We start from the raw sequence: 27,074 nt of genomic DNA, 5'->3' as shown, positions 1-27,074 counted from the left end.
ATTCACTCTTAGTCTCTAAAAGAAGAACTCTTAACGTTAATCGGCAGAGCAAATGTGCAGAGAAACTATGTTAAAAAAGAACAGCAGCTTAACTGTAGTGAGTTTAGTATTATTCAAATAAAGTCCTGTAGAATAGAGATGTCTAATGTCAAACACGGCGTGCAGACCCACGAGAAGGAAACTCAAACACACATTTGATGTAAAAATCTGCTTTGAATACCCGGATATTATATATATATATATTACAGGCCGTATAGACAGATGCTATTTAAACCCTGTAGGCTAGGCCTTAATTACAAGCCACTGCTCAGCAGACACAATCTCGAGTACATGCGTTATTATAATGTTTTACATCACGTTCATCTCTTCATTTTCGCTGTTTAACCTCCTGTATTTGTAAACAAGCCCACACAGTACAATTGACCTCCTTCCCTGTTATAGTCACTCTCTCTCTCCAGAGTGTAAGCGCGTGCGTGTACCTTTTTCTCTCATTGCGTGTTACATCATCACGCAATAGCTGTTCTCTCGTGGCCTAGTGAACTGGCTCTAAGCGCTGCACCAATTTAGTCATTCTACTACACACACGCACACACACGTTGCTTTGAATAAAGGGAGGCAAACGCACTTACAGTCACGGAAGCAGCAGGGCTGTACAGTACAGGCAACATTATGAAAGCTTATAAAAATTTTAAAAAGCACAGCTCCGACAGACACAGCATCACGACAGCGCAGGTGCTTGGGAAGGCTTTTTCTTCTTTTCTTTCAAGTGTCAAATTAAATTACCTGTGTATTTAAAAACAACACAGTCTGCTTGGATCCATGTGTTAGTGGGTTCTTGCGTGTGGGGCAAATAAAGTTGCATTAAGACTGTCAAACACTGAAAACGGTGAGTGGATTAAAGGTGATTCTAACCTCCGAAACATCGTGAGCGCTGTTGACTTCAGGAGCAACATTTCATTTTTCTCTCGGGTCTAATACGAGCAGATAATGAAATTCTGGATGAGTAGTGTTTGCTCAAGAGCCCAGGCCGCCTGTCGACACCAGCACCGGGATAATCGCTGAGCTGAAGCAGGCAGAAATACAGCCCCTGTCTCACCCCTCCGACACACTCCTGTCCGCTCACTGTAATTACGAGGATGAGTGTGAAAGAGGTCAGATGGACACGCAGGCCCTGTGTGCGCATGTTCCAAAGGGCACAGCAATGACTTTAGAGTGCAGTCAGATTTAATGCATTTGTAAATATTATCTGACTGGCACGCACATGTTTGTGTGTTTGTGTGTGTTATAAAGAGTTGTGTGTGTTTCTTAAAGCCATTCAGTGGTTACTATATTTGGATCATACAGTTATAGTTAACACATCCGCAGTGTAAAGACACAACAACATCAGCAACACGTCTGTTTCAACAGTAACCGCCAAGAAAGCTCAACATCAATTCATAAATTTATTTCCAAACAAATTGCTTTTTTTCTTCTTTTTTTGCAAAACGAAATTTATTCTTGTTGGAAAAAAACAAAACAATAAACTGTGTAAAAATATCACACTTGAATTACACAATACTTGCCAAAAATGTACAAGGTTTAATTACTGAAATAAACACTGCATATTATTATAAATGTATGACTTTGCTCTGCGTTTATCTTTAATACAAACATCAAATCAAAACCTTCAAAAAAGGTCGCTTTGATTGGCTGATAGAAAACATTGATGTGTTTGACACAAATACATTATAAGCCTGTTTCAGACACGTGATCGTTTGTAACCTGTCCGTTATCCTGAGACGCCTTTATACAGTGACTGAAAACGAATCACTTCATGGTAGGGAATTTAAAAAAAAAGGCTGGAAAGTTAAATTCGTGGTCGAAAGTCTGATTCACACCGAAATAAACAAACAAAAATAATGAACATAAATATATCTTCATGAACAGCATGAATATATAGGCACAAATAGTGTTCTGCATGTCCATCATTCAGCTGCGTGCTAGCAAAACAAACATACAAAAATAATCCTACCTTCAAAGAGGGGCGTTTTTGTTTAGGTTGCTGTCTCTTTTTTTAAGTGTCTTGAAAAGTTTGGAGTTAAGACATTTAACAGGCGCTAGTGCCGCTGACAACTCTGCTCGGAAAGTTTTCAACCGGATGTAAAACAGCTCCAGGATGTATGGTCTGCGGCTGGCTGGTCACTGCAGGCCCCAGAGAGGACGGTAAGACTGGGACAATGACAGGAGAAGTCCTGGAGGGGCTAAGAGACCCTCCGATGATGCTCTCTATGGAGAAGGGGGACCGCTGCACCGGGGAGCTCGATTTCTGGACCGGTGATGCTGCCTGCACGCCGGCTGAGCCCAGACTGGAGCTGAGCTGGGGATAAAATCTACTTCTGGTTAAGTCCGTGGTAGTGCTGGTGGGCATTAGGGACGGTGCAGGGATAATGGTCCCCGAGTGTGAGTGTGAATGCCTCGGGTGCTGCTGCTGTTGCTGCTGCTGCTGGAAAGCAAAAAGCGCAGAGTGTGCGTGGTAGGACTGGAGCTGGATGCCGTATCCCCCGCAGCCGTACGGTCCGTAGCCATAGGCAGCGGCCGCGGGCAGAAAAGTGTTGTGCTCGCGCAGCAGGTCTTGAGTCTGCTGCCGCTTGAAGCGTTTCCTCCGCCTCAGAAAGCTTCCGTTGTCAAACATATCAGCCGACTCCGGGTCCAAAGTCCAGTAGTTGCCTTTCCCTGGGTTCCCGGGCTCCCTCGGTATCTTAACGAAGCAGTCATTGAGGGATAGGTTGTGCCTGATGGAGTTCTGCCAGGCCGGGAACTTCTCCCTGTAGTACGGGAAGCGGTTGCTGATGAAGTCGCAGATCTCGCTGAGAGTGAGCCTCTTTTTGGGACTCTGAAGAATGGCCATGGTGATTAAGGCGATGTAGGAGTAAGGTGGCTTCACCAGGGTGTTCTTGCCCGCCGGCTTGTAGGTATCCCTTGAAGAGGTGGAGCTGTCCAGGCACGGAGGTGGAGAGCCGGCCAGGAGGATACCGTCGTGCATCTGCGCTACTTCATCCACGTAGGAGCGCGTCTGGCTGTCTCCATCCTCGCCTTCTCCGACCACGTCTATGTCGGTCTCTTCCGAAAGGATGGAGGCATCCGACATCTCTGAGCTTAGAGTCATGGCTCACGCACGGCCGTGCCCCTCCGACGCCAGATGAGGAAGACCGTGAGATGCACAAGCTGTCCCTTTCCTCCCTCTTCAGCAACTCGTATGAGGAGGGGGAGAGGAGAGGAGCACGCTTCGCCACCGGTGAGAATTGTCCCTCCGTTTTGTCGCTATTTCCATATGTTTACAGGCTGTTTCCTTTCCCCCCCCAAAAAAATCAACAACTATGAGGAGCGACCCCCGTCGATGGCAGGCTGAGAAACTGTGCTGTGAAACCCGCAAAAGGGCCAAACCTGAATCAAACAAGGGGCGGACCTTCTCGCGGTATTTATACTACTGCTCTGATCACATGGCGAGGAAACGTCACCACGGCGAATGAAAAGAGAGGAACAAATTCAATCACAAAAAAGGGACTGAAAATGAGCTATGAGTGTTTTTATGGAAAAAAAAAAGTTTGGTGTGGCCTGCATCCTTTTTAGTGGCCATTCACGGTGGCCTACACTCCACACATAACTAATCTAAAGCTTTTATTCCACGCAATGTTTTCAACATTTTTAAAAAAAAAAATCTTTAGAAAAGTCTAATCGGCGGTGTGGTCGTTGAAGGATCCGAGAGGATATTTTGACAAGCTTTTTTTTTCTTTGTTGAACTTTGTTAGTTACCGAATGACATAAAAATTAATGGAGGCAACATCTGGATTTTTAATTTCCAAACAAACTAGGCAGCGATGTATATATAAAATCATAAAGGCGTGAAATACACGCCCCCCACCCACGATATTTACATTTCTTATCAGACAGCCTTTGTCAGAGTCTGCTGCACCATACTCAGGCAGCTCGGTTTGCGTGATCCGGTAGTTATCTAGATTATCCGCGAGCCATTTGCAATGGAAAAGAGTCAGCTGTTAACTCGAATCAGTCACGGGTCACGCATGCAAGGCACAGAAAGAAGGCCGTGCCGTGCGTCTGGAGCACGTTGCACTGTGTGTGTACGTGTATCTGTGCCTGTGTTTGGACATTATTTGAAATTTTCAACATTTTCACTGAATTACGGAAATTAGGTGTTTTTTTTTTATCAAAATTTGTTTTAATGTATTTATTTTTTATACTGTGTTTATTAGATCAAAATTATCAATTTTTGATCAATTACCTGCGTTTTAGGAAGCAGTATAAACACGTGATAAAAATGGTGTCAATAAAGTTAAAATTTTCAGAAGCTGCAGAATTTGTGTAAGCCAATTAAAACCCACAGTAATATATATTATACTTCCAACCTAATTGTTCTCCTTGCAGATACAGTTTGACTCTACCAGCATATAGTTTAGTTTATATTATTTGTTTCTTACTTCGGGGGAGCTGCAGTAAACCAAGTCAAGATGAATATGTCTGGGTTATTAAAATATGAATATCGAAGGACTGTGTTTTACGTGCCGCCCGACTTTACCGCCATATGTGACAGTTTACAAGTTGTCACCCTGCCACACTTACCCATTTTTATAGGAAACAACAGCAGACGTGACAAATAACTAAAAACAAAGCACGCACATTTAACAAAACAGCCTTTTAAATTATTTAGTTAATTTAATTTGCTTTTTAAATATTTTTCTAAATTAAAAAAAGGAAGTCATCACTCAGGTTTTAATAAAGGCAGCTGACTTTTAAATGCAATTTCCACTTGGGGTATAAACGTGTGCTTCATTAAGTCTGACAGATGCTTAGGTCCTGTGTAGGACCTCTCCAACCTTTTAGACGTTCCCATTTGTCTAACGCCATCTAGTGGTTAACTTGTTTCACAATTAACAAAACACTACCGGTCTACCTCCTCCAAGGATTCAAGCTCCTCTAACTGTGCAGACAGACAGAAATATGGCGTGTGGCATTTTTTAAATATGGGAAACAACATTTTTGAACAGTTTAGCATCCTCGCATAAAGCTTTAGGTTCCAACCAGCCCGTTTAGATTATTCATTATTTATAATGATTTACTGTCATGGATGGATCAAACTGTATTTCTGATATCTCTGCTTACGCCAGTGATCGTGGTCCTGCTTACCACTTTTGTCACTTTCCTCTTTGAAATGATGTGTACTGTTATTGTACCAACAGATAAAGTTCGCTATGATTAAATGAACTTTTTAAAATTAGAGATTTCAAATAAATTCATCTGTGCTATTTATCGGTGCAAAATAGGCCTATGAGAGGGATTACTGCAACAGCTAAGACTGATGCTTCTAAAACGATTATAGGTTTTAAATGTATGCCCAGTTTACCTACATTAATAACCAATTATCGGTCTGTAACGATCATATTTCTGTTCTCATCAAGAATGATAAGGTAACACTCGAAACATCCAATCTTTCGTATAAGAGAATTCAAAACAAACAAGCAAACACAATCAGTTTCAATGAACTGAAGAGGAATTTGTGTTCATTAAATAATTACATTTTACTCTTTGCATTTTAGTCTTTCATAGCTTATCCCCCAGTTTTGAAACCATATGCGCAGAAGATGAGGACTCACGAGTCACCGACATTTGGAAATCCTGAAACTTGACATCAGATGTGACGTTTTATTAGCAAAGTTCCTGGACTCCTTTGACGCTACGAGTTGTTAATTTGTGTGATGAGTTAATGAGTCCTCTTTTTTCTGTAATGTACTCGGAATGTAAGTGACCCAACAGAGTCAAGACGGAAGAGTGGATTCATTAATGGTCGTATCCAACCATCCACTATCATTAAATATTAATAATAAATAAACAAAGAAACAAAGAAACAAAGAAACAAACAAACAAATAAATAAATAAATAAATAAATAAATAAATAAATAATAATAATAATAATAATAATTATTATTATTATTATTATTATTATTATTATTATTATTATTATTATTATTATTATAAAATGCATAGGTGGTAAAGCACCTCTAAAGTGTCTTTAAGTTCAACCAAGAAAGCACTTTCAGTAGCTGTTTCAAGGCAACCCTGCCTGCCTTGATCTTGCTCTGATTAAAACTCCTAATGTCACCAAAACGCTCCGTCTGAGTGGAGCATGTGATTAATGTGTATCACATGCAGAAAAGGGCAATGATGTGTTTCCCGGAATGTATGTCTAAGAGCCGTCATAGACAAATAATTAATAAGCTAAAAAAATAAAAATAAAAACACTCAATAAATTGAATTCAAGAGAGAGTTTTTTTGCCCTGATAGGACACCTGATAGAATACTTAGTCGAGTCCATTTGTCATATTTTAAGATTAACTGCGGACATTTTATGCTGATGTTTTTGGTTTTGCGCACACTTTCCGTGCAGTCCTGACACAAAATCGTTCGACTTTCCCTCCTGATCAGTCATCAAACCAAATGTGTCGACTTAGTGAAAATTAGTCGACTAAGTGCCTTCATTTGTAAGACTTAGAGGGAAAATATCGATCTCAACGTCTGAGGCTTTGGAAGCGTTACAGTGCGTATGTCCTGATGCATGCCCAATCATCCAGGTAAGGAAATCTCAAAAAGTTGATTCTGTTCATCTGGACGTAGTTGTCAGTGGGAGAAACCTTCAATCACTCATCCAAGTGATTTCTTCAGTCTCGGGAAGTTCGCATAATTTCCCAAGTTTGTGGGTTTTTTCTCTCGCTCTTTCTGTCCCTCTCGGGTCCTGGGACCACTTCAGCGCGACTCTTGTTACAAAATCACGCTTTTTACTTTATATGGTTACACGAGGACAAATGACCAGATGTAGACTCATCTGAAGAATACATGATAAACGTCAGTGGTATATGATCACTACACAGTGATCGGTGTAGTAGATATACAAATATACAAAACAAAACAAGGTGCGAAGTATTATAATAATAATAACGATAATTGGCTTAAAACAGGTGTATAATGTAATTTGTTCATTCTTTGTTTTCGCAGAATATGTTTAGATGAATATGGACACATTCCCCTGTGGCACACTATATGTAACTTTAACTGATTGGTTTGAGTGTTTGCTATTTGTAATAACAGAAAGCATAAATATATTCAAAGAGAAACCCCCAAATTAAGACCAAACAAAAAAGACATAAAACTGAGCTGAAACTAGAACAAAATACAAAGAACAAATATTAATGAATACCATAAGCATGAAACAATAACAGAAACAAATAAATATTTCCTTGCAATTGACTTGACTTGCTTTGACTTACTGTTCTTTTTTGAAAGCAAGAGTAACTAGCTTTGGCACACAATCTAAGCACCATTAATAGAATGCGATGCAGACATTTGTGAATATGAATGAATACCATGCACATGAAGCAATAACAGAAATGACAAGCAAGACAAGTAAAGGATGACAGACATCGAGAAGACTGAAAGAGACAACATCACATGAAAAACATATAAGAAAGTCGTTGGGAATGGGATTTTGGAAGGGATTTTAATAAAGTCACCGATTCTGTGAGCCTTGTCTTATTGGGCAGAGCTAAGGGTTCATGTTGGCAAAAACAGGACTTAGATTTACGCTTCACAGTTGGACTGTGAAAGGGGGTCAACATTTTGGCTATGAAGCTTGGAGACTCATTCAAATGTGCTTTAAAAGTGCTCAGTAAACTCTTAAGTGTTTTTATTAAAATAAATTGAGTTAAGAAATATTTGTGCCATCCAACAGCTTACATCAGCGAGCCCTTTTTCACTCACCTGCTGTCATCTGTACAGCAATAAAAAAGATGTTGTGACTTTGTCTAATTTGCCCAGTGGAAACATATACATAGAGGGGGACCTAGAAATGAACTTTGTGGGACACCATAGGTAAGCTGCTGCTGGTGAATAGTTATCCTAAGGTGAGCCAGCAGTTTGTTTCTATAAACCAACTAACTCCAGTATCCTCAATGCCAACCTGGTATTCAGAATGACTTATCTACCATGTCAAAGGCTGCATTTATGCCTTAAAGAATCAAAATTACACCCTTTTCCCTATCATCTGCTAAAAGGACATCAGTGGTTAACCTGAGGACTAAATAGTTTGAATAGTTTCTGTGTTCTAAAGCCTGACTGATATATCACATATTCTATTATAATACATTAAAGTGAATATGAGCTGGATAGGATACACCACTTTTCCAAAATTTTTGCAACATTAAAAAACTAAACTTAAATAATTAAGAATAGATCTATTGAGGCTTGGTTTCTTTTATGAACATCAGCCACTTTGAGGAATTTCACCTTCGAGGTTGTAGCTAATCCCAAACCAATTATAATCTTGTGGCTCTAAGTAGGATTTGGATATAATCCCTCATCTTTTTCGGTTCATTACAAAGACCTGAAAACAGAAAATAACCTAATTATAAGACATACTTCAGCAAGCAATCAGCTCACTTTACAGGCTATCCCATTTCACATTGTTCAGGGTTGGGGTGCAGTGGTTAGCACTGTCACCTCAAAGCAAGAAGGTGCTGGGTTTGAACTGCCTGGTTAGCTGGGGACTTTCCTTGTGCTGTTTGCATATTCTGCTTCTGCCTTTGTGTATCATCGCACAATTAAAAGACATCCTTGGAGTGCTTGGTAAATAAATTGGTGATTTAAGCTGACTGTCGGTTTAGATTTAAGAGTGTAATAATCTGTCTATCTCTATAAATCAGCAATCAGTCCCGATTACTTTCACACAGTTAGCTGAGTTGGGATGGCATGCTTGTTACCTGATAGTGTTAGTCTAATCGGACTATTCATTTGTTTTAAGCATTGCCACATTGTGGTCATGTTTAAAAATGTATCTATTAGTACAAACCCCTTTGAGATATCTCATTTTCATGGCAATCCAAGCACATACAGTTGTTCAACTACCATAGCAACTACTTAAGAGATGACAGAATAAATAATAAACTTTCATTCATTAGTAATCTAGCATAGAGACAGACATCAGGAAATCCATAACAAAAGCTAGCCAAAGTTTCCAACAATAAATAAACAGTATGGTGTGATGATCACCAAATATAATTGCATATAATCCGCAGGTATAAAAATAAGATATAAGCAGAAAGAGCAAGCAAAACTGACATCTGTGTTGATAGAAGGAGCTCTCAATCTTTCTCAAATTAGATTCATTCTTAAACATGCAGATAATGAAACAAAGTTTTCATGGGACTCTGTGAAAAAGAGTCCCATAAAAGCACACCCTATTATTCAGTAGCTTGTAGAACCACCTTTAGCAGCAATAACGTGAAGTAATTGCTTTCTGAATGACTCTCAGTCTTTCAAATCATTGTGAAGGAATTTTGCCCCCCTCTCCATTACAGCGTTGCTTCAGTTCATTGAAGTTTGCAGGCATTCATTTATGCACAGCTCTCTTAAGGTTCCTCCTACAAGCATTTCAATTGGGTTAGGGTTTGGACTTCGGCTCAAGCATAGCAACACCTTAATTCTTTTCTTTCTCAGCCATTCTGCTGTAGATTTGCTGGTGTGCTTTGCTGCAAGGTGCCCAAGCCCTGTAGTTGGAAAAAAACCCCAAAAACAAATAGTCACCCCTCCACCATCATGCTCGACAGTTTGTATAATGTGTTTGTGCTGATATGTTGTGTTGTGTGGCTGCATCTCTTTAAAGGACCTTATTCCAGAAGAATTGTTTGTTGCAAACCTGGAATTATATCAAAATTATCCCACTTTTCTATGGCATAAAATAGCCTGTGTAGTTACAAAATGATTCTGTATTGTCTAAGAGGCTTTAGGCCGTAAACTCTCATAAATAACAAATCCCTAAATTTACCCTAATAAAGAACTTTCAGGCATGGTTGGCAATCTGCAAGAATCTCGAAAGTGTTGCCTGGAAAGCAAACCTCAGGGCAGGAAACTCAACTCGCGCTAGTTCGCTCTTCTTCTACTACGTCACTTCCTCCCTCCTCTCTCGCTTCCATCTTGCTCCCCGCATGTGTTTGCTGTTAGTTTACAGGTCAGTCAGGAGCTTTAAATACCTTCTTTTCTCCTCTTTTTTCCACTGATCTGACGGCAAGAGGTAAACGAAAGCCTTTTCTGACTAGATGGCTGAAATCTGCCGCGGTGTGAAGCTAACCGTACTGACGGGGTTGTGAGAGGCTGTGACTGACAGGCCGATAATTTCCCCAGTTAGCTTAGAAGCTAGCAGAAGTTAGCCTGCAAGTTCTGGCACAAAAGCTAAACCACACCTCATTTCGTTTCAGTGTTCATCAGCTAAACCAGACCTGCTGTTAGCGGTGGTGCTTTCGCCTCAATTTATTTGAGCAACAATAACTTAATATTGGTCTACCTTCGGTAGTTCACACTACAGGGAAAAGGCGTTTGCTAATTAACCTGTGAAGCGAGCAGCGCTTGCTGTGATGCTCACGGCTCCTTTTCTGGCTTTTTAAAATGTCTGCTTGCTGTTTTTAATATCTTATTTTACCGCCCATTACCACAGCCACACCCGCCTTACTTTTGTTTGTTTGTTTTCATCTAATTTCCTCACAGGCATATCTTGCCCAGCACTGTTGTTGTGAATTTTCGCGGCACACAGTATGTTTTTTTGTGAGTCATTAGCCAAATTGTATAGTGGGGAAAAAAAACGAAGTTATGGTTAGAGCTAATTGGTCACGTGGTTAATTAGAGGCCATCAGCAGGTGTGAACGTAATCAACAGAACCCGTATTCAATGACAGTTTCTTAATGCGCAAATTTGTGCTTTTTAAACACAAATGGATGCGTGTACGCAGCTCGGTTTATTAAACATTTAAGTTTACAAAGGCATCCGAAAAACAAACAAAACAGAAAAAATAGCTGGAAATGCCAGAGTGGCCTTTTTAAATGAAAAATAAGAACAAATACAAACCAAATATTTTGTTTTGTAGATTATTTAGAATAACACCACTGTATGTGTGTGTGTGTGTGTGTGTGTGTGTGTTTGACCTCCTGTAATTCACGTGGTCACATACACAGGAGTTTGTAAGTCAGGGTTGTCAAACTCCAGGCCTCGCTCTCCTGGAGGTTTTATATATCACTCTGGGTCAACACACCTGAATTAGTTCATTACCAGGCCTGTGGAGAACCTTAAGACATGTTGAGGAGGTAATTTGGCCGTTTAGATCAGCTGTTTTGGATCATGGACGCATCTAAAACCTCCAGGACACCGGCCCTCAAGGCCTGGAGTTCAACACCCCTGTTGTAAGTGCTTGGTTAGCTTTTGTCATGTAGGTAAGACGGCCTCTGATCAACACATGGAAGGACCAAAAATACAGTCTGTGTGAGCCAGTCAGTGACTGCACTAGCTAGAGTTAATTTCTAAACAGCAGACTGGGAAGTGACTGTATTTTGCCAGCTGGCTTTTATTAAATCTGGTCAAATGTTAAGACAGAAATGTTTCAAGTCGGTGTCCAGCCAGATAACGCTCTGCCTTAATAATGGGGCAAACCATTATTAATCTTTTTACTGGTGTAGATGAGTATAAAGGTGACATTTTAACTGCACTGCTCTCAGGGTGTTGCTTTCTTATCTGCATGTTGCACTTTATTTTGGTGCCTCCTTTGGGGTGGATTAACTTGTTTTGCTTACTTAGTTTTCGGATAATTACATTTACATACTGACATAATAATATGCAACTTTCCTGCCTTTCAGATGAAAGAAGCAATAATGAATCAAGAAAAACTTGCAAAGTTACAAGCGCAAGTCCGCATCGGTGGAAAGGTAATGCACGCAAAGCGGATCTAGCATCACATGAAAATGGGTAGATTTTTTTTATTGCAAAGCATTTTCTGAGTGTAAATCTGCTGCTGTCTTTTTTTCCCTTTAAATGTGAATCTAGGGACATGAAACCTGAGCTCAAGCAGCTGAATTTTCTATAGTTAGTTTCTATGACAACCAACAGTTTGATCTATAGTTTTGTTGCATGGCAGCAGTCATTTTAGGCAGCGTTGCGTACAGTATATAAATAGAATAAAAACATCCTCCCTCATTTGGTCATAAAACATCACTCAGGTTATGTTGACTAAGAAACATGTTTGTGCGAATGCCCACATTCAGGGAACAGCTCGCAGAAAGAAGAAGGTGGTCCACAGAACAGCAACCGCAGATGACAAGAAGCTACAGTTCTCCTTAAAGAAACTCGGTGTGAACAACATCTCCGGCATTGAGGAGGTGGGGCATAAATCACTCTTGAGTTATCCCTTTGCTTGTGATTTTTCTTACAGATTGTCATTTTTATCACTAAGAATGGGAAATCTGTTTTGATCGGTTCCAGGTCAACATGTTTACAAATCAAGGAACAGTCATCCATTTCAACAATCCCAAAGTGCAGGCCTCCCTCGCAGCCAACACCTTCACCATCACCGGCCACGCTGAGACCAAACAGCTGACTGAGATGCTGCCAGGCATCTTGAACCAGCTGGGAGCAGACAGCTTGACGAGCCTCAGGAGACTCGCCGAGGCTCTGCCCAAGCAAGGTCGGTAGCCTCAAGTTATAATGTAGCGTGTGGTTGACCACACTTTAGACTCTGAGCATGTTTAGTCAGTCTGACTAAACATGCTCAGAGTCTAAACAAGTGGATATCTGAAAAACCGCTAAAAGTCTTTTAGCGGTTTTTCAGATATCCACTTGTTTCTGTTAATCTGACACACATTTTATGGTATCAGCTTCATGTCTGCTTGCACAGCTATTTTTTGTAAGAGTCAACGTTTCTAATGCATAGAAACTGTCAGCCAACCTACAGTAAATCAAAGAAATAGAGGAAGAATCCTTACTAGCAGTCAGACGCTGAGTCAGTCGTCAACGTCTGACTGCTTGTAAGCTGTCAATCATACGGTGTGGTTAGATCTGATGGTACTGTACTTTAACCCCAGAACAATAATTTGCAGTTTTTAACACCACCACTTACATCTGGTGACACCAGTATACCAAATAAAACATACCTCCCATCAAATTAAATACAACAATACTTAGCAAACTAAAGTCTGAATGCATATCTGAGATTACAGGTTCACGTCTCTCCTGCAACTTGTTCTGCAGTTTCAGGTCTGTTGCAGAGTGAAAATGCAAAAGTTCTAAAATCTGACTGCAGTGAAGACCACATCAGTGACAACAGAATAAGAAGACTAGCTGTTAATGTTTGTAATCTGTGTTTTGACAGAGTTTCCACAGCAGGCGAAGCTTTTTTGTTGCTGCTAGCTGTTCCTAGAAGTCCTGTATGGTTTTTTTATTTTTATTTATTTTTTTAAACCTGCTGCAGCAGACGGCAACACAATCCATCCATTAGCCAATTGAGATTTCCTTATATTTACATATTGCACAACAACAGTAATTTAATTTATTTGTAATATCATAGAACATGAAGACAGGATAGATCAGGGTAACTACATGCAACATTGTGTACTTCAGACTGATGAGCTGTTACAGCTGTGGGATTGATTCACTGCATCTAATTAAATTCATCCATCCATTCTCTTCCGCTTATCCTTATCAGGGTTACGCGGGCCTATCCCAGCTGTTATAGGGCGAGAGGCAGGGAAGACCCTAGGCGGGTTGATACTCTTATCACAGGGCTAACGGAGAGACAGAGAAATGTTCTCACTCAAATTCACACCTATGGGCAAATTAAACTCATCCAATAATCTAACCCAAATAATTTCATGTCTTTGGACTGTGGGAGGAAGCCGGAGTACCTGGAGAGAAAACACAGAGCTCCACATAGAACAACCCCGGCCAGATGGTGGATTCAAATTTAGAACCTTCTTGCTGTGAAGCAGCAGTACTCTGTTTAAGTAACTTTTAAAATGTAATCTGCAAGAGAGAAAACCCACGGCCTCATGCATTATATTTTGCTTGTACCATATTGAACTAGCACGGTGGATAGTTTGGTCAGTGTCCTGGTCAAGTCTCAGTGAAGCCATGAAGAAATGCCATCAGTGTGATGGACTGATGAAGCCAGCTGTGTCTGAAAAAGGCTTTGGTTTAGTTTGTGGCTACTCTAAGGCTTCTCACAGATCTGTTCTCTTCTTACAGCTGCAGATGGAAAAGCGCCAATTGCTGCAGTAGAAGAAGAAGATGATGTTCCAGGTGAGCAATTTTCATATGTTGAATCCAAGTGTCTGAGCAGTTTGCTCCACCACTCAGAATCAAAGACCATCCCGACATTTCTCGAGAAAAATCTGTTTGCCTCACATTACAGATTTTTTGCGGTTCTGTTTGGAAATCCTGCTTTACACTTGTCATTTATTGCTGCGGGATTTTTTCTTCTTTTTTTCTGTTAGCTAAAAAAAAAGAAAAAAATCATGGTGGGTTTGCTTTTCTTTCTGGCTCATAAAAAGGGGTCATATGAAGGGGACTCATCAGTTACTTTTGACAATGGTGCAGTGCTGGGTTTTGTTTGAATCTCATGTTCTTTGTTTATAGGATTGTAAGATTCAGTTTGCTTTTCTTTGTGAAGAAAATGGACCGAGCACATGAGGTTGCCATTACAATAATCTCAGCTCTTTTTTTTTTTTTTTTTTTTCTTCTCCCGGGGCTTCTCTCCCTCCAGCTCGAGCTCTCACTAACGTAACAAACGATTACATATGTACTCAGCAGTTGAAGCCCGATGGCTCAGGGGTTAACATCCATTGCCATCACATTGTTTTTGGAGTTAAGGATTTCTTTTTGTTCTCTCACTGAAGGAACATGTTTGCTCAGACCTTTTGAATTGTTTCCATTTGAACCCCCGACCCTCTGAGCTTTGAGTTGGATAGGTGGGTTTCTCACATTTCACGGGGTAATTGGAGCCAACTTTTTGATGCCCTTTGCTGTCATTTTTACAGCTGCTTTCAGTAGTTATAAGGGCCTCATATGTCGAGCACATTGCCGTCTGTGTGTAGGAGTGGGAGAGATGAGCAAAGAATTGCATTACACCAAGTATCCTGTTTCACATAAACACACACTTCCTGAATTGTTCTCCAGCACCTTTGAGTCACTTGTGCAGATGGGATACGCATTTACTTTCTTCCCCAATCAATCAATTTAATGTCTAATCTTTTGTTTCAGATCTGGTGGAGAATTTCGATGAAGCATCCAAAGATGAGGCCAACTAGAGGGGCTGGGACTCCAGAGTGTTGAAACTTGACAGGACCATGTGGGGCACAAGATGTTGTAATGTCCTTTTTCAAGGGGTGGAAAATGTAACAGTTAAAGTACCTGAGAAGATGGAAAAACACGTCAAATTCTTTTTGGCTTGTGAGCATTCTGTAACATGTGCAACACCTGAAAGTACTTGCATACTCTTAAGTGAATTATTTTTGAGTAACTTTTTTTTAGAATAGTACTCTGTATTAAATCTCGAGTAGCAGTATTTCCATGAAAGGTATTTTAGTACTCATTCCACCTCCTCTTTGCCACCAGACTTCCTTAATGCTTGTGCTGTGTGGTCAGAGTGAGAGTGTTTGTAAAAATGTGGTGTTAAAGGCTCACGTTGTCCTTCTGTTTCCTCCATGTTACTGACCCCCTGAATCTGTGGCCTCCCTAAAAACACCATATCTGGAATAAACCTTTGCTACTGTCAATAAATGGCTAAAAATTCAGTTTTTGTTTTTTGTGTTCTTGGTCAAGTACAGTTCTACAATTGAAACACTGCAACTGCTCTTCTGTAGCCATTCCCAAACTCTCTGTGAATGGTACTCGTGGTTTTTTAATCAGTGGTTGTTGATCAATGGTCATGAGAATTTGCATAATTATGATTAAGGAACTGACCTCCCAGCCCATTGTTCCTTCACTGGGCTGGTTTCAGTCATTATGCAAATGTACTGTTTATAAGATTGGGGAAACCTGCAGTCAGCTGAGACTGAAGAAGTCACTTGGATGAGTGACGAAACGTTTCTCCCACAAAACGCTACATCCAGATGAACAGAATCAACTTTTGGAGATTTACTTACCTGGATGATTGAGAATGCATCAAGAAGATGCTCATCTGTAGATTTGGTGAGAAACTGCAGGTTGAACTTGTAACATCGTTTAGTTCCTGTAAGGTCAGGGCAGTTGCAGACATTCTTTGTCTGCAGATAGCAACAGGGAGGTAAAGTATTCAGTAAACTTTAGTATGTTCCACAATTTACACTTATGAAAATGAGGGTAAGAGGCGTGTTTTTGCTGGGCGAGTAACCAGGGCTGTCAATCCCTCAGTTTTACTTTATGGTCAAGAAAATGGAGAGGGTGAGTGTGACCATAAGTGTATATTAGAATACAGTTATAACAACTACAGAATTATCTATGATGACAAAAATATGAAAAAGTCTTGAATCATTATATTTTGCTTCTAAGGAACCATACTTTAATTTTGGTTGAGTGACAAAACAGTGTAGCGCACAGTTTTTAAGTACTTTACTAGCAGCCTGTTGCAAACACTTTTCCCCCTCCATTTGTTTAGTTGTCTCTATGGAAAATGCCAAAAATAACAATTTAACAGACAGAAAATTGTATTTTTCCAGCATCACTATGATTCCCAGAGACCTTGGATGAAGTATAGTGTGCCCCTAAAGGAATCAGGGAATCTGGACAAGTGGAGGACAAAAGAAATGGCATGCTTAACACATGAGCAGTATCCAGTCCCAATACAAGATCAAAGATATGCATCTGGTCCTTTGTGTCATCCATCTACTTTTCACTGATGCCTCATCAGACATGGTCAGTATGGAAGGTTGACTTGACAAGCCATACTTAAACATGATCACTATATACGGAGGAGATCGGGATTTTGATTTCACCATAAAGAACACATCTGGAAACACGGTCATAATCATGGATAGGCCTCCCCAAAGTCCAGACCGCAACAGGGGTCAGCAGTCTGGGATCATCAGCCAACATCCAAGGAGCTTTGGGTGCCTTTCAAGAAGCTGGAGAACTATTTCTGAAGATTACTTAAAAAAACAGAAGCTCCCCTAAGAGAGTTCAGGCTAAGCACAAAGCATGTTGAATAGAAAACTGTTTTGAAATGCCACAACAACAAAGATGGTTAAAGATAATTTAGACAATGCTTTAAATAAAAGACTGACGGCCTTTGAAGATGGCTGCTGAAGAGTCAAGATTTGCTTCAAGGACTGTTTTAGCTAAAACTTAGGTCAGAGAGGCAATGCTGATTTCACAATTTTATTTTTAAAAAGCCATTTTCCAGTTTTGTGAGTAGCTGATGCTGCAATCTGCATGAGCAATTTTGGAAATACAGCATTTTGGATACAAAGAAACAGCAGCTAAATGAAACAATGTGTCAAATTAATTAAACTTGGCAAAATAACAATTTTACCAGCCATTAAGGTGTGCGTTAAAATGATCCAGGGAGAGGGCATCCCAGCAAATCCCCCCCCCCCGGTTACAATGGCTCAGTCACATCCAGACCTCAATCTGGCTGAAACGCTGTGGCAGGAGCTTAAAAGAACCATTCATAAACGAATGTCTGCAAATCCCAATAACTGAAGTAAAAGAGAACTACTAAAAGAGTGGGCCAAAATTCCTCCACAGTGATGTAAGAATACAGTGATACAGAAAACAAGCACCTCAAGTTATTGTTGCAAACAGTGGATCTACAAGCTTCTGAACATGGGGTGTTCTGTTTTTCACAAGACTCCACAAAGTCCTGTTAAAACGTATTTTCACGACTGTACCTTTCATTTGTAATGAGTATGTTTTTATTTTTCCCCCATTACATTTTATTTGCTTGTTTTTTTTCCCCCCCCCCAGAGCATTATGGCCACTGAAGCATGAAACTCAAATTTTCTAGTGCTTTTCAGGGTAAAATTGTTCAACACAGACTTTTCTTCCCATCTTATGAACAATATAAAAAGAAAAGCTTCACAGAATCACAGAATGTGATGCTGTTGGTTGTACTTTCAAAAGTTTGACATTTAAGTTAAACTGCTTAACTTCATTGACTCTTGCACATCAGATAAATATCTATAATAAACAGTATTACTATTTTCATACAAACAGCACCACAGCATTTTTGTGTGTCATTTAATTTTTGTGTGAGGTCTTTTAAAATTCACAACACATCTGAACATTTTGTATCACTACACAAAGAAACAAACTGACATCATAACAGTTTAAATTATTAAAATAAATAAATTCAATACATGAAACACAAAGATCTTCAGTAAACGGACCACAAACAGCTTGACAGAGTCATAAAATCTCGTGCCTCAGAAATATCCCGAGTTCAGAGAGTGCGAACGTGAAAATATTACAATAAAATAATGTAATAGAAGATAATAGGTTAGTCTTAGAACACAAAGATGGGCAAAAGGTATTAAATTACAACAACGTAAAAAGTAAGCTCTTTGCAACTTTAGAGCAAAGTCAATTCCAGTCTGCACTGCTCATTTGGCAACATACTACAGGTGGAGGGGAGTGCGTGGTGGGCTGTAGTGAAGAACTCAGCATGCTCTTTGACAACCAGTCAGTGTATAGTGATTGGATATGCAACTCCAGTCAATGTTGAAAAAAGGAAAAAAGTGCAGAGCTTAACAGCTTTTAAGAGGGTTAAAACTGATGTTTCACACACCACAAACCTTCACCTGCATCATGAATAATATGAAGCTTATGAAATATCTCTTAAGGGAACAAAATACTCCTGCAGGCTGACAGACTGGCCATGCTACATGATTATCCAGCGCACAGCAGCATCTCTTCAGTATTTGTTCTCCCTCAAGTGCAGCAGTTCACTCTCTGATCCCCATCAATAACTTTAGCAAGTGTGCCTCCATCACCTGTTGAACTAAACAGAGAAACATACACTGAGGTCATTTAACTGAACTGTGGGCTTTGTGGAAACAAATCCTGATTACTGCGATAGTTTATAAGCATTAAAAGTGAAAATTAAGAACAATATTCACATTTCCATGTGACCATTCTTCACTCTGAGAAAGGAGCAAGTGTGGATCTGGCAGGAAAAGGCGACTTTGTGTTTATCTTAGTAGACTTTTACTTTTTTGGAAACAGCAGCACTGTCAACAAATTCTTATCGACTCAAATCAAGTTTTACAGGACAAACACCAGGACAATTACTAATTTTAGGCATAGGGAACAGCACGAAATCTAATTTTTTTTTTTGGTAAGTTCATGCCATGACCGAATGATTCATTATAGGAAAAAAAAGAAATCTCAAATCTAATTTCGCTGTCCTCAACCCATAAGGTATCAGATTTTTACAGAGGGAATATGCCTGTATATATTTCAAGCATCCCCCTCAGAAAAAATCCACCACAAACTATGTGGCAGATATGGAACAACAGCGCTGTGCTGACCAGTTCCAGCACATGCGGTGAATGGAAGATGGCCTCCTCCACTACATCCATGAATCTTCTCTGTGGTCTTCCTCTTTTCCTCCTGCCTGGCTGCACATATTAAACATCCTTTGTTCAATTGATCCACTACCTCCCCTCTGCATGTCCAAACCCTACTCTCTCTAAAGATATTAGCTGAACAGGTAAAATGAAATGAAGTCATAACAGTGCCTGGTTGTTTATTCCTTTAAAGAAACACACACACTCTCTCTCTCATTTTTTATAAATAAAAGTATAGTTCTGGGGTTTGTGCAGCAAACTCTAAAGTTAATACATATTAGAATACAGTCAGGGTTACTCCAGAGACAACTTGATTACTGAGACTGTTCCAGCATGTTTCTCAGCTGTGTTTTGCTCTTTTTCTCACATACCATTTCGGTGGCCCATGGCTACAGCCATGTCCATTGCATTGAAACCCGAATCTGACTCTATGGTAGGATCAGCACCGCTCTCTGAAAGACATGCAAACATACAAAATTTCAATCACTGTACATCATTTTCTGTTAGAACTCAACACAACTGCTTTGCTTACCCTTTAACAAATATGAACACAGATGTTCCTGCAAGTCAAAGATTTCTGCTCACCTAACAAGATTTCAACACAGCGCACATGGTTGCCATGGACAGCGTACAGCAGAGGGGCTCCTCCATTCTAAAAACCCACAGAGATGACAACATTTAATACCAAGATCACAAACTGAGCGGAGGCGCTACTTTAAACTAACTTTTTTATAATAACATACCCAGTCATATTCATTGACATCGACTCCACAGTCAATGAGCATCTTCACAATATCTGTGTATCCCTTACTGCAAGCCAAGGACAATGCACTCTCTCTCCCTTTGGCTAGGAGGTTAGGGTCAGCACCCTACAGCGAAAAGTGTCACAGGATGACAAACAGACAGTAAGTGAAGAAGTCTTGCTCGGATATAATAAACATATAAACAGAATAAAAAGTTTTCAATGAATATTCCTCACATTTTGGAGCAGAAACTCCACCACAGCGATTTGTCCGTGTGCAGCTGCCCACATCAGCGGGGTGAAGCCCTCCTCATCTTGGAGATTGATTACAGTCTCTGTTAAAATAAATATGGAAAAATAAAACATAACACTGTATTTAATCTCCATCTACTGGTCTAATTACATTTTTAAACTTTATATTTTGCATACACAAGTAATTATCAAGATTCAATATCTGCTGGTAAACTGATGAAGAACTGTTGTTTTTCTCTTTTATGTGAAGGTGAATTCAATGTCTGAGAAAAAAGGATTTAAAAATTCTAAAAAAGCTGAATCTTTAAACATTTACAGTTTAAAAAAAAATACACGCTTATCCAACAGCAATGAAAAATAGAATTAGTCTCTTTTGGAGATTTGGAAGAAAAAGGTCGAGTTTCTATTTGCTATAACCTACTAATATCTACTTTTAAAGTCTCAGCAGCGAACAAGTTAAATGCCCCGAGAAGCAGCAGATAACAGGACATATATGAAACAAACTGGAATGAGGCTTGTCTAAAGGCATAAATATAAATAAAGCATCTTCAATACAAGTAGCTGATGTGGACTTATAACTTCTGTTAAACCTAAACATGTTTAAATGAAAAAGGAATCATTCTTCACTTTTCATGAGAATACCCAAACATTCATAAAATCTGGAAAGATGTCATCAACTGTCTGTCAGAGGTGTTCAACTTCTACATCCCTCTAAATGTTAAACTGTGCCTGCTGGGAATTTACCCAGTGGGCTTCTGACAAACACAAAAGCACTATGCTGGAAGAGTATGGATGCTCCTTCTATGAAACATGGGATAAAGGAACTTTCAGAATGTATCAGTCTGGAAAGAATAACATTGTTAAAGGAAAATGGAAGAAGTTTGTTCATATGGTTGGTTCATATACAGTTCACACCTCTGCGAACTAAACATTATAGAAGATTGAAAGTAGACCTAGTCTGTAAAAATGTGGAATCATTTATATTAATTTATGTGTTTCTATTTTAAAGTGTTGAACTTCATTGGTATATAATTTATGCATGCTTAACGGTGCATGTATGACAGTGATGTTTTTGGTTGTTACCGTGGTGCAATTTTTCATTTAACTAATTTTGGATGGCTTGCACTCCATGACAACAAAAACTGTAATCCTTTGACAGCCTACCTTGTTCAATCCTGCTGGCCAAAAACACCATCTCCCCTTGGGCTGCCAGCTGATGAATAGATAAAGCTGAAAGGAAACAAATGCATGTGTAACAATTACATTTTAACAATTCCGCTCACATAAAAACAACGAAAGAAACTGAAGTTGAAAGAAATGATGGTACTTACAGTGCACCAAAAGAGGTGTGGAAGACACCTCATTGCCTCGATGTTTATTGGTGAGAGTGGTGGACTGTTTGATCGGCGAGAAATGTTTGGTGGTGGATGGTGTGTAAACATGACGCACTTGTATACCCGGGGAAGGTGAGGTTTGGATGTTGCACTCGGCTGACAGAAGTAAAACACGTTTATTAGTATCGTGTATTCGACACAATCACAAGTTAATCTAAGACGAAGAAACAGGGTTTTGCTTTTTTCTTACCTTTAAACAAAACGGAAGCCACCTCCAGATCAGAGTTCACCTGATCCTGGATGTTCTTACTGTCCTCCTCGTTGAGCGACTTTACAAATCTTGAGCAAACATTCATGTCGAAGCGGTTGGGTAAGATGAATTTGATGCCCATAGCCACATTTTGGGTGTTTGTGTCGTCTGGGCTTGCACCCACCGACTGCTCAGTCTTTATGGCACTCAAGTCAGGCATTACACAGATCCCCTCCATGTCCTCGGAGACCAGAGGGCACTCTGCGGTCCCATCTGACGCTGACACCGTAACGTTGTCCATCCCCGGATCACTCACTGAGCTTTCACACTGAGGTTAAACGGTGTACTATGCACGCTTGAAACACGGAGGAAATTTATGCTAAAAATCGATGGAAATCAGCACTCTGCGTCAGAGTCATTTTCATTTATCCTCGCCTGCGTACTAAAGGGACACAGAAAAGCCTTGCAAACAACAGCGTGTGAAACATATTAACTAGCAAACAACAGACGGTGGTTAACCAGTACTTAGCATGCTAGCTACTGTTAATGTAACCTTCGGCCCGGTACTCTGTATGGAGAACGGATTGCTAACCTTCATACAAATTAACCGTAACTATCAAGAAAGAAATATTTATTTTATAAAATCAATTAATCTAAGTCCATAAGCATTTTTAGACATTTTTTTTCTAGATAAATTCCATGCAAGCGTCGCTCTTTTGTCGGTGTTTTGATAGATTTGCACATGCGCAATTGGACGTCTTTTAAACGTCGGTGCATCATCTTTTAAACTCCCCCGAGTAAGTTCCGACCGGAAACTACATCACACAAACAAAATACCAAAGCTGTTATTTAATGGTAGGCCATTTAATTGACGGTCTGTTACAGTTTGAAGCAAAGTTACCATAGTTTTGTATCTTCTATTTATTTTTTATTTTTATTTCATTTAAAAAAATTTTTTTTAACTCAGTTTAGTTTTAGTTAGTTTACAGAGTGAATTTTCTTATTTTCCTTTTTAATGTTTGAATTTATGTTGAATGTTTGAGTTTATTTAACAAACTATCATATATTAAAAGTGAGGATATTTCCTCTATATTTTTGTTTTATTTGGTTTTCCAAGTTCACAAAATCATTTAGTGAAGTCTGAAAAAAAAAGGTTATTTATCTAATGCTTCAAATATATTCACCGTCTATCCTGTTCACTCAAACAAAATATCCAGTGTGCAGCAGGTTTCTGGGTAGAAATGCCATCTTGATCCTAGAGGTCAGAGGAGAATGGGCAGATTGCTTTGAGCTGTAGACAACAGCCACTCAAACAACCACTTGTTAGAACAAATGTATGCAGAAAAACATACATTGAACACAAACACTGAAGCAGATGGTCACAAGACCACAAGTGGCGCTGCTCCTATCAGCTAAGACCAGGAATCAAAGGCTGCAGTTGTCACAGTCTGTGGATTATAGAGACTGGACGTAGAGAAAAGGACCCACATGCAGTTGTGTGGAGGTAACCAGAATAAAACAAAAAGTGAGCCCCTTTTCTGTTCACAAAAGAGCAAAGTGGCCATAATCCAAAAAGTGAAACATAAATCCAAAAAGGGGAAACTGAAAACTACAGTATAACCACTAGGAAACACACTCATGCTGAAAACCACTAGGGGCAAGAGAGACAGGAACAGAAACACATGGTCTGACACAGGACAATGGGGGGCACTCACTGTATATGTGCAGAAGGGCAGTTAAGGGAAGCGGAGACAGCTACTTTACACTTTAAAGTCACTAGGAGGTGCAAGCTAGAGCAAGTACACCAAGAATACATGAAACATACATGAATACCTGAAATATAAACATTAAACAAACCAGGAATCAGAACAGAATATTCAAATAAACACTAGAAAGTCCAAAAACTCTGAACCACTGGGTCAAATCCCCCAATACCATGACAACAATTTGCACAGGCTCATCAAAATTGGACAACAGAAAATTGAAAAAGTTCAATTCAATTCAATTCAATTTTATTTATATAGTGCCAAATTACAACAAAAGTCGCCTCAAGGCGCTTCATAGATACAGAGAAAAACCCAACAATCATATGACCCCCTATGAGCAAGCACTTTGGCGACAGTGGGAAGGAAAAACTCCCTTTTAACAGGAAGAAACCTCCGGCAGAACCAGGCTCAGGGAGGGGCGGCCATCTGCTGCGAACGGTTGGGGTGAGAGAAGGAAGACAGGATAAAAGACATGCTGTGGAAGAGAGCCAGAGGTTAATAACAGATATGATTCAATGCAGAGAGGTCTATTAATACATAGTGAGTGAGAAAGGTGACTGGAAAGGAAAAACTCAATGCATCATGGGAATCCCCCAGCAGCCTACGTCTATTGCAGCATAACTAAGGGAGGATTCAGGGTCACCTGGTCCAGCCCTAACTATATGCTTTAGCAACAAGGAAAGTTTGAAGCCTAATCTTGAAAGTAGAGATAGTGTCTGTCTCCTGAATCCAAACTGGAAGCTGGTTCCACAGAAGAGGGGCCTGAAAACTGAAGGCTCTGCCTCCCATTCTACTTTTAAATACTCTAGGAACAACAAGTAGGCCTGCAGAGCGAGAGCGAAGTGCTCTAATAGGGTGATATGGTACTACAAGGTCATTAAGATAAGATGCTGCCTCATCTGATGAGTCTCGATGTCATCTGTGAATTTTGGAGGGTAGGGTCAGAATTTGGCATAAAAGAGTATGGATCCCATTCATCCTGCCGTGGAGCAACAGTTCAGGCTGCTGATGGTGATGGAGTAATGGTGTCGGGGGATATTTTCTTGGCACACTTTGGGCCCCTTAGGACCAGATGATCATCATTTAAGCACCACAGCCTACCTGAGTATTGTTGCTGAACATCTCAGCCCATTTATAAAGACAGTGTAACCCATCTGCTGATGCCTGCTGCCATCAGAATAACACGCAAAATCCCAAAACTCAGATCATCTCAAATTTGCTCCTTGAATACACCACTGAGTTCACTGTACTCAGACGGCTTCCACAGTCAGCACCTCTCAGCACACAGTACAGCACCTTTGGGATGTGTTGAAATGGAAGATTGGTGTCGTGGATGTGCAGCCCACAAATCTGCAGTAACATGTGTGCAGATGTCATGTTAATATGGACCAAATTCTCTGAGGAATGGTTCCAGCACTTTTTTGACTCTATGCCATGAAAATTAAATCAGTTCTAAAGGCAGAAGGGGATCCAACCCAGTACTAGCAAGGTGCACCTAATAAAATGCTTAGTTTGCATATGTCTTTGGTTCAAGCTAAAGTCTGAGAGAAATGAATCCCACCTTGTGTGGACGCGTGTTCTAAATAATATTCAAATTATATAATTAAGTAGGGGCTTATGTGAGAAAAGCTGCAAAAGCTGAAGAATTTGAGCTTGTTTACTTATTCCTTTTAAACAGTTTGCCACACTAATGACAGAGAATTCAAACGTCCTGCCAATCGTGGTTATTTTCACGGCAAGGTCAACCTTACAACACAATAATCCGATTTAAAGGCCGCGACAACTATTTCCTCAGTGAAATCCTTTTATTCAGAAATAAATTTGGAATGATCCTTCCCCCCCGTCCCCCCTTTCTCGTGTTATGTTGTTTGTTTCACAATCTGTGTATTTCCATATCTCGCTTCCCTGCTTGCTGTCGATGTTCTGAAAGCGTTTGTGTTCTTTGACTTTCTCTGTTTGTTTTGCAAAGTAGAGATTTCTTAATGGTGTGATTAGGCTTTGGAGGATAAACAGTATTTAAGTCCCTGCAGTATTTATCCCTGCAGTCCTAAATAGAAGGTTTAATAGTGTTTTTACTGTATAATTTCTTTAAAAAAAATCAGACTAACTGCCTGGTATCCATGCCAGCAGCTTTCCTCTAATGCTTCTGTGAGCAATGTTTACTGCTGGTTGATGGCTAATTCCTCACTCATGATTATGCAGTGTTTGAGTTAAACTTGCTAATCTATCACCGTGTTAAACTGCAAAGACACAGACGTTACAAATTCTGTGAGAGAAAACAAATACAGTTATTTGAATTATTGCCTTTGAAACCCCCCGGATGATTTTTTGAAATGCTTTACATATTTAAGAAATCAGAGGAGGATTTGGAGATTGAAGTTATGATTCAAAATCTGTTTTTATTGGACTGTAAATGAAATGTCTTTTCGGCTGGGGAAAAAAAGGCTTCATTGTAACAGTGTGATGGCAGCTGCGCTGGGACAGAAACTCTTCTTGTTTTGCTGTTTTAATTGTTTTAGGAAAGTGCTTTTGTATCTCAAATATTAGCGCCTTTGTTTCCTGTTGTTTTGAAGTAAAAAAGTGACGGCGATGCTTCTCCCGAGGCCTTTTTGTTCTGTTGGTTTTGTTTTTTCAAGCTTTTAATGAGGAGGTCAAGGGTCCTGGGATGTCCATGAAGCTGCTCCAACAACACCAGGGGGTCTTGATGGAAAAAAAAAAAACTTCCAGGTCAGTTGCACTGAGGAAGCTGTGCCTTGTTAAATGTGACTCAGTGAACCTCAGTGTGTCTTTTTGTGTACCGCTCTCGCCATCTACAGGAAATGGGAATTGCATGCAGAAAATACAGCAGATTACTGCACCTTAACTACTTTGGAATTTAGTGTATGACATTACAGAGGATGCAAGTGGAATGTGGTATGGAAAAGCCTCCTGCACAAGTGTTGTTTATTTTAGTCACTTCTTGGTTACACCAGCAGATGGCACCATAGTCTTATGAATTCTGAAATCGGAGCTTGAACTTGAGGGAGGCTTTGTTCTTCTTTCAAACTTTCTATAATCCTTTGATCACCCAATTAAGCAAGACAGCACTTTTTGGTGGACAGGGTGAAATTAACTGATATTGCCAACTGTGTGAAAGCTGGACCATCGTTTTAGTTCATCTGCTGCTCATTATTAGTTAGTGGGGGAACAGGGTTTATGAGTGACCAGGGAGCAGGAATTGTGGGAAAGTTGTCTTCTTTTTGTGTTTCTTATTAATGTAAAATGTCAGTATAAATTGCCCTCCTCTGTGTGCAACTAAGATGAGAATCCAGCTGAATATGAAAGAGGTCT

The 27,074-nt window shown here is 39.8% G+C and overlaps 3 protein-coding genes across 4 annotated transcripts; 1 reads left to right on the top strand and 2 right to left on the bottom strand.

The window, feature by feature from the left end:
• Positions 1–14: 14 nt before the first annotated feature.
• On the bottom strand, positions 15–3,422 carry foxd1 (forkhead box D1). Its single transcript, XM_005949646.3, has one exon. It carries the CDS (start codon positions 3,143–3,145, stop codon positions 2,087–2,089), a length of 1,059 nt encoding a protein of 352 aa, XP_005949708.1. The 5' UTR covers positions 3,146–3,422; the 3' UTR covers positions 15–2,086.
• A 6,524-nt stretch (positions 3,423–9,946) lies between these two features.
• btf3 (basic transcription factor 3) lies at positions 9,947–15,650 on the top strand. 2 transcript variants are annotated; one of them, XM_005949647.2, is made up of 6 exons: positions 9,947–10,051; positions 11,724–11,792; positions 12,129–12,242; positions 12,346–12,547; positions 14,104–14,157; positions 15,118–15,650. In XM_005949647.2, the coding sequence occupies exons 2-6, from the start codon at positions 11,724–11,726 to the stop codon at positions 15,162–15,164; spliced, it is 486 nt and encodes a 161-aa protein (XP_005949709.1). In that variant the 5' UTR covers positions 9,947–10,051; the 3' UTR covers positions 15,165–15,650. The 2 variants fall into 2 exon arrangements, with proteins under 2 accessions (XP_005949709.1, XP_005949710.1); XM_005949648.2 differs by having other exon boundaries at positions 10,023–10,114.
• Positions 15,651–17,790: 2,140 nt separating this feature from the next.
• ankra2 (ankyrin repeat, family A (RFXANK-like), 2) lies at positions 17,791–22,749 on the bottom strand. Its single transcript, XM_005949649.3, has 8 exons — positions 21,979–22,749; positions 21,726–21,884; positions 21,559–21,624; positions 20,380–20,477; positions 20,144–20,269; positions 19,986–20,052; positions 19,772–19,852; positions 17,791–18,832 (listed from the first exon to the last, which is right to left on the bottom strand). Exons 1-8 carry the CDS (start codon positions 22,277–22,279, stop codon positions 18,777–18,779), a joined length of 954 nt encoding a protein of 317 aa, XP_005949711.1. The 5' UTR covers positions 22,280–22,749; the 3' UTR covers positions 17,791–18,776.
• Positions 22,750–27,074: the final 4,325 nt, after the last annotated feature.

The sequence above is a fragment of the Haplochromis burtoni genome, unplaced genomic scaffold (assembly GCF_018398535.1).
Source record: "Haplochromis burtoni strain Fernald_Lab_line unplaced genomic scaffold, NCSU_Asbu1 Contig_107, whole genome shotgun sequence".
NCBI classification, from domain to species: domain Eukaryota; kingdom Metazoa; phylum Chordata; class Actinopteri; order Cichliformes; family Cichlidae; genus Haplochromis; species Haplochromis burtoni.
The sequence above is the reverse complement of the archived record's forward strand: the minus strand, read 5'-3'. Positions and strand labels throughout refer to the sequence as shown.

What these genes read in the sequence shown, in the direction of transcription:
- foxd1 (XM_005949646.3), bottom strand. Translation starts at nt 3,145, where the DNA reads ATGACTCTAAGCTCAGAGATGTCGGATGCCTCCATCCTTTCGGAAGAG.
- btf3 (XM_005949647.2), top strand. Translation starts at nt 11,724, where the DNA reads ATGAAAGAAGCAATAATGAATCAAGAAAAACTTGCAAAGTTACAAGCG. An exon ending in AAGTCCGCATCGGTGGAAAG is followed by an intron (nt 11,793 to 12,128) that starts GTAATGCACGCA and finishes GCCCACATTCAG; the next exon opens with GGAACAGCTCGCAGAAAGAA. An exon ending in CGAGGCTCTGCCCAAGCAAG is followed by an intron (nt 12,548 to 14,103) that starts GTCGGTAGCCTC and finishes CTCTTCTTACAG; the next exon opens with CTGCAGATGGAAAAGCGCCA.
- ankra2 (XM_005949649.3), bottom strand. Translation starts at nt 22,279, where the DNA reads ATGGACAACGTTACGGTGTCAGCGTCAGATGGGACCGCAGAGTGCCCT. An exon ending in GGCTTCCGTTTTGTTTAAAG is followed by an intron (nt 21,885 to 21,978) that starts GTAAGAAAAAAG and finishes TACTTCTGTCAG; the next exon opens with CCGAGTGCAACATCCAAACC. An exon ending in GGCCAGCAGGATTGAACAAG is followed by an intron (nt 20,478 to 21,558) that starts GTAGGCTGTCAA and finishes TTATTTTAACAG; the next exon opens with AGACTGTAATCAATCTCCAA.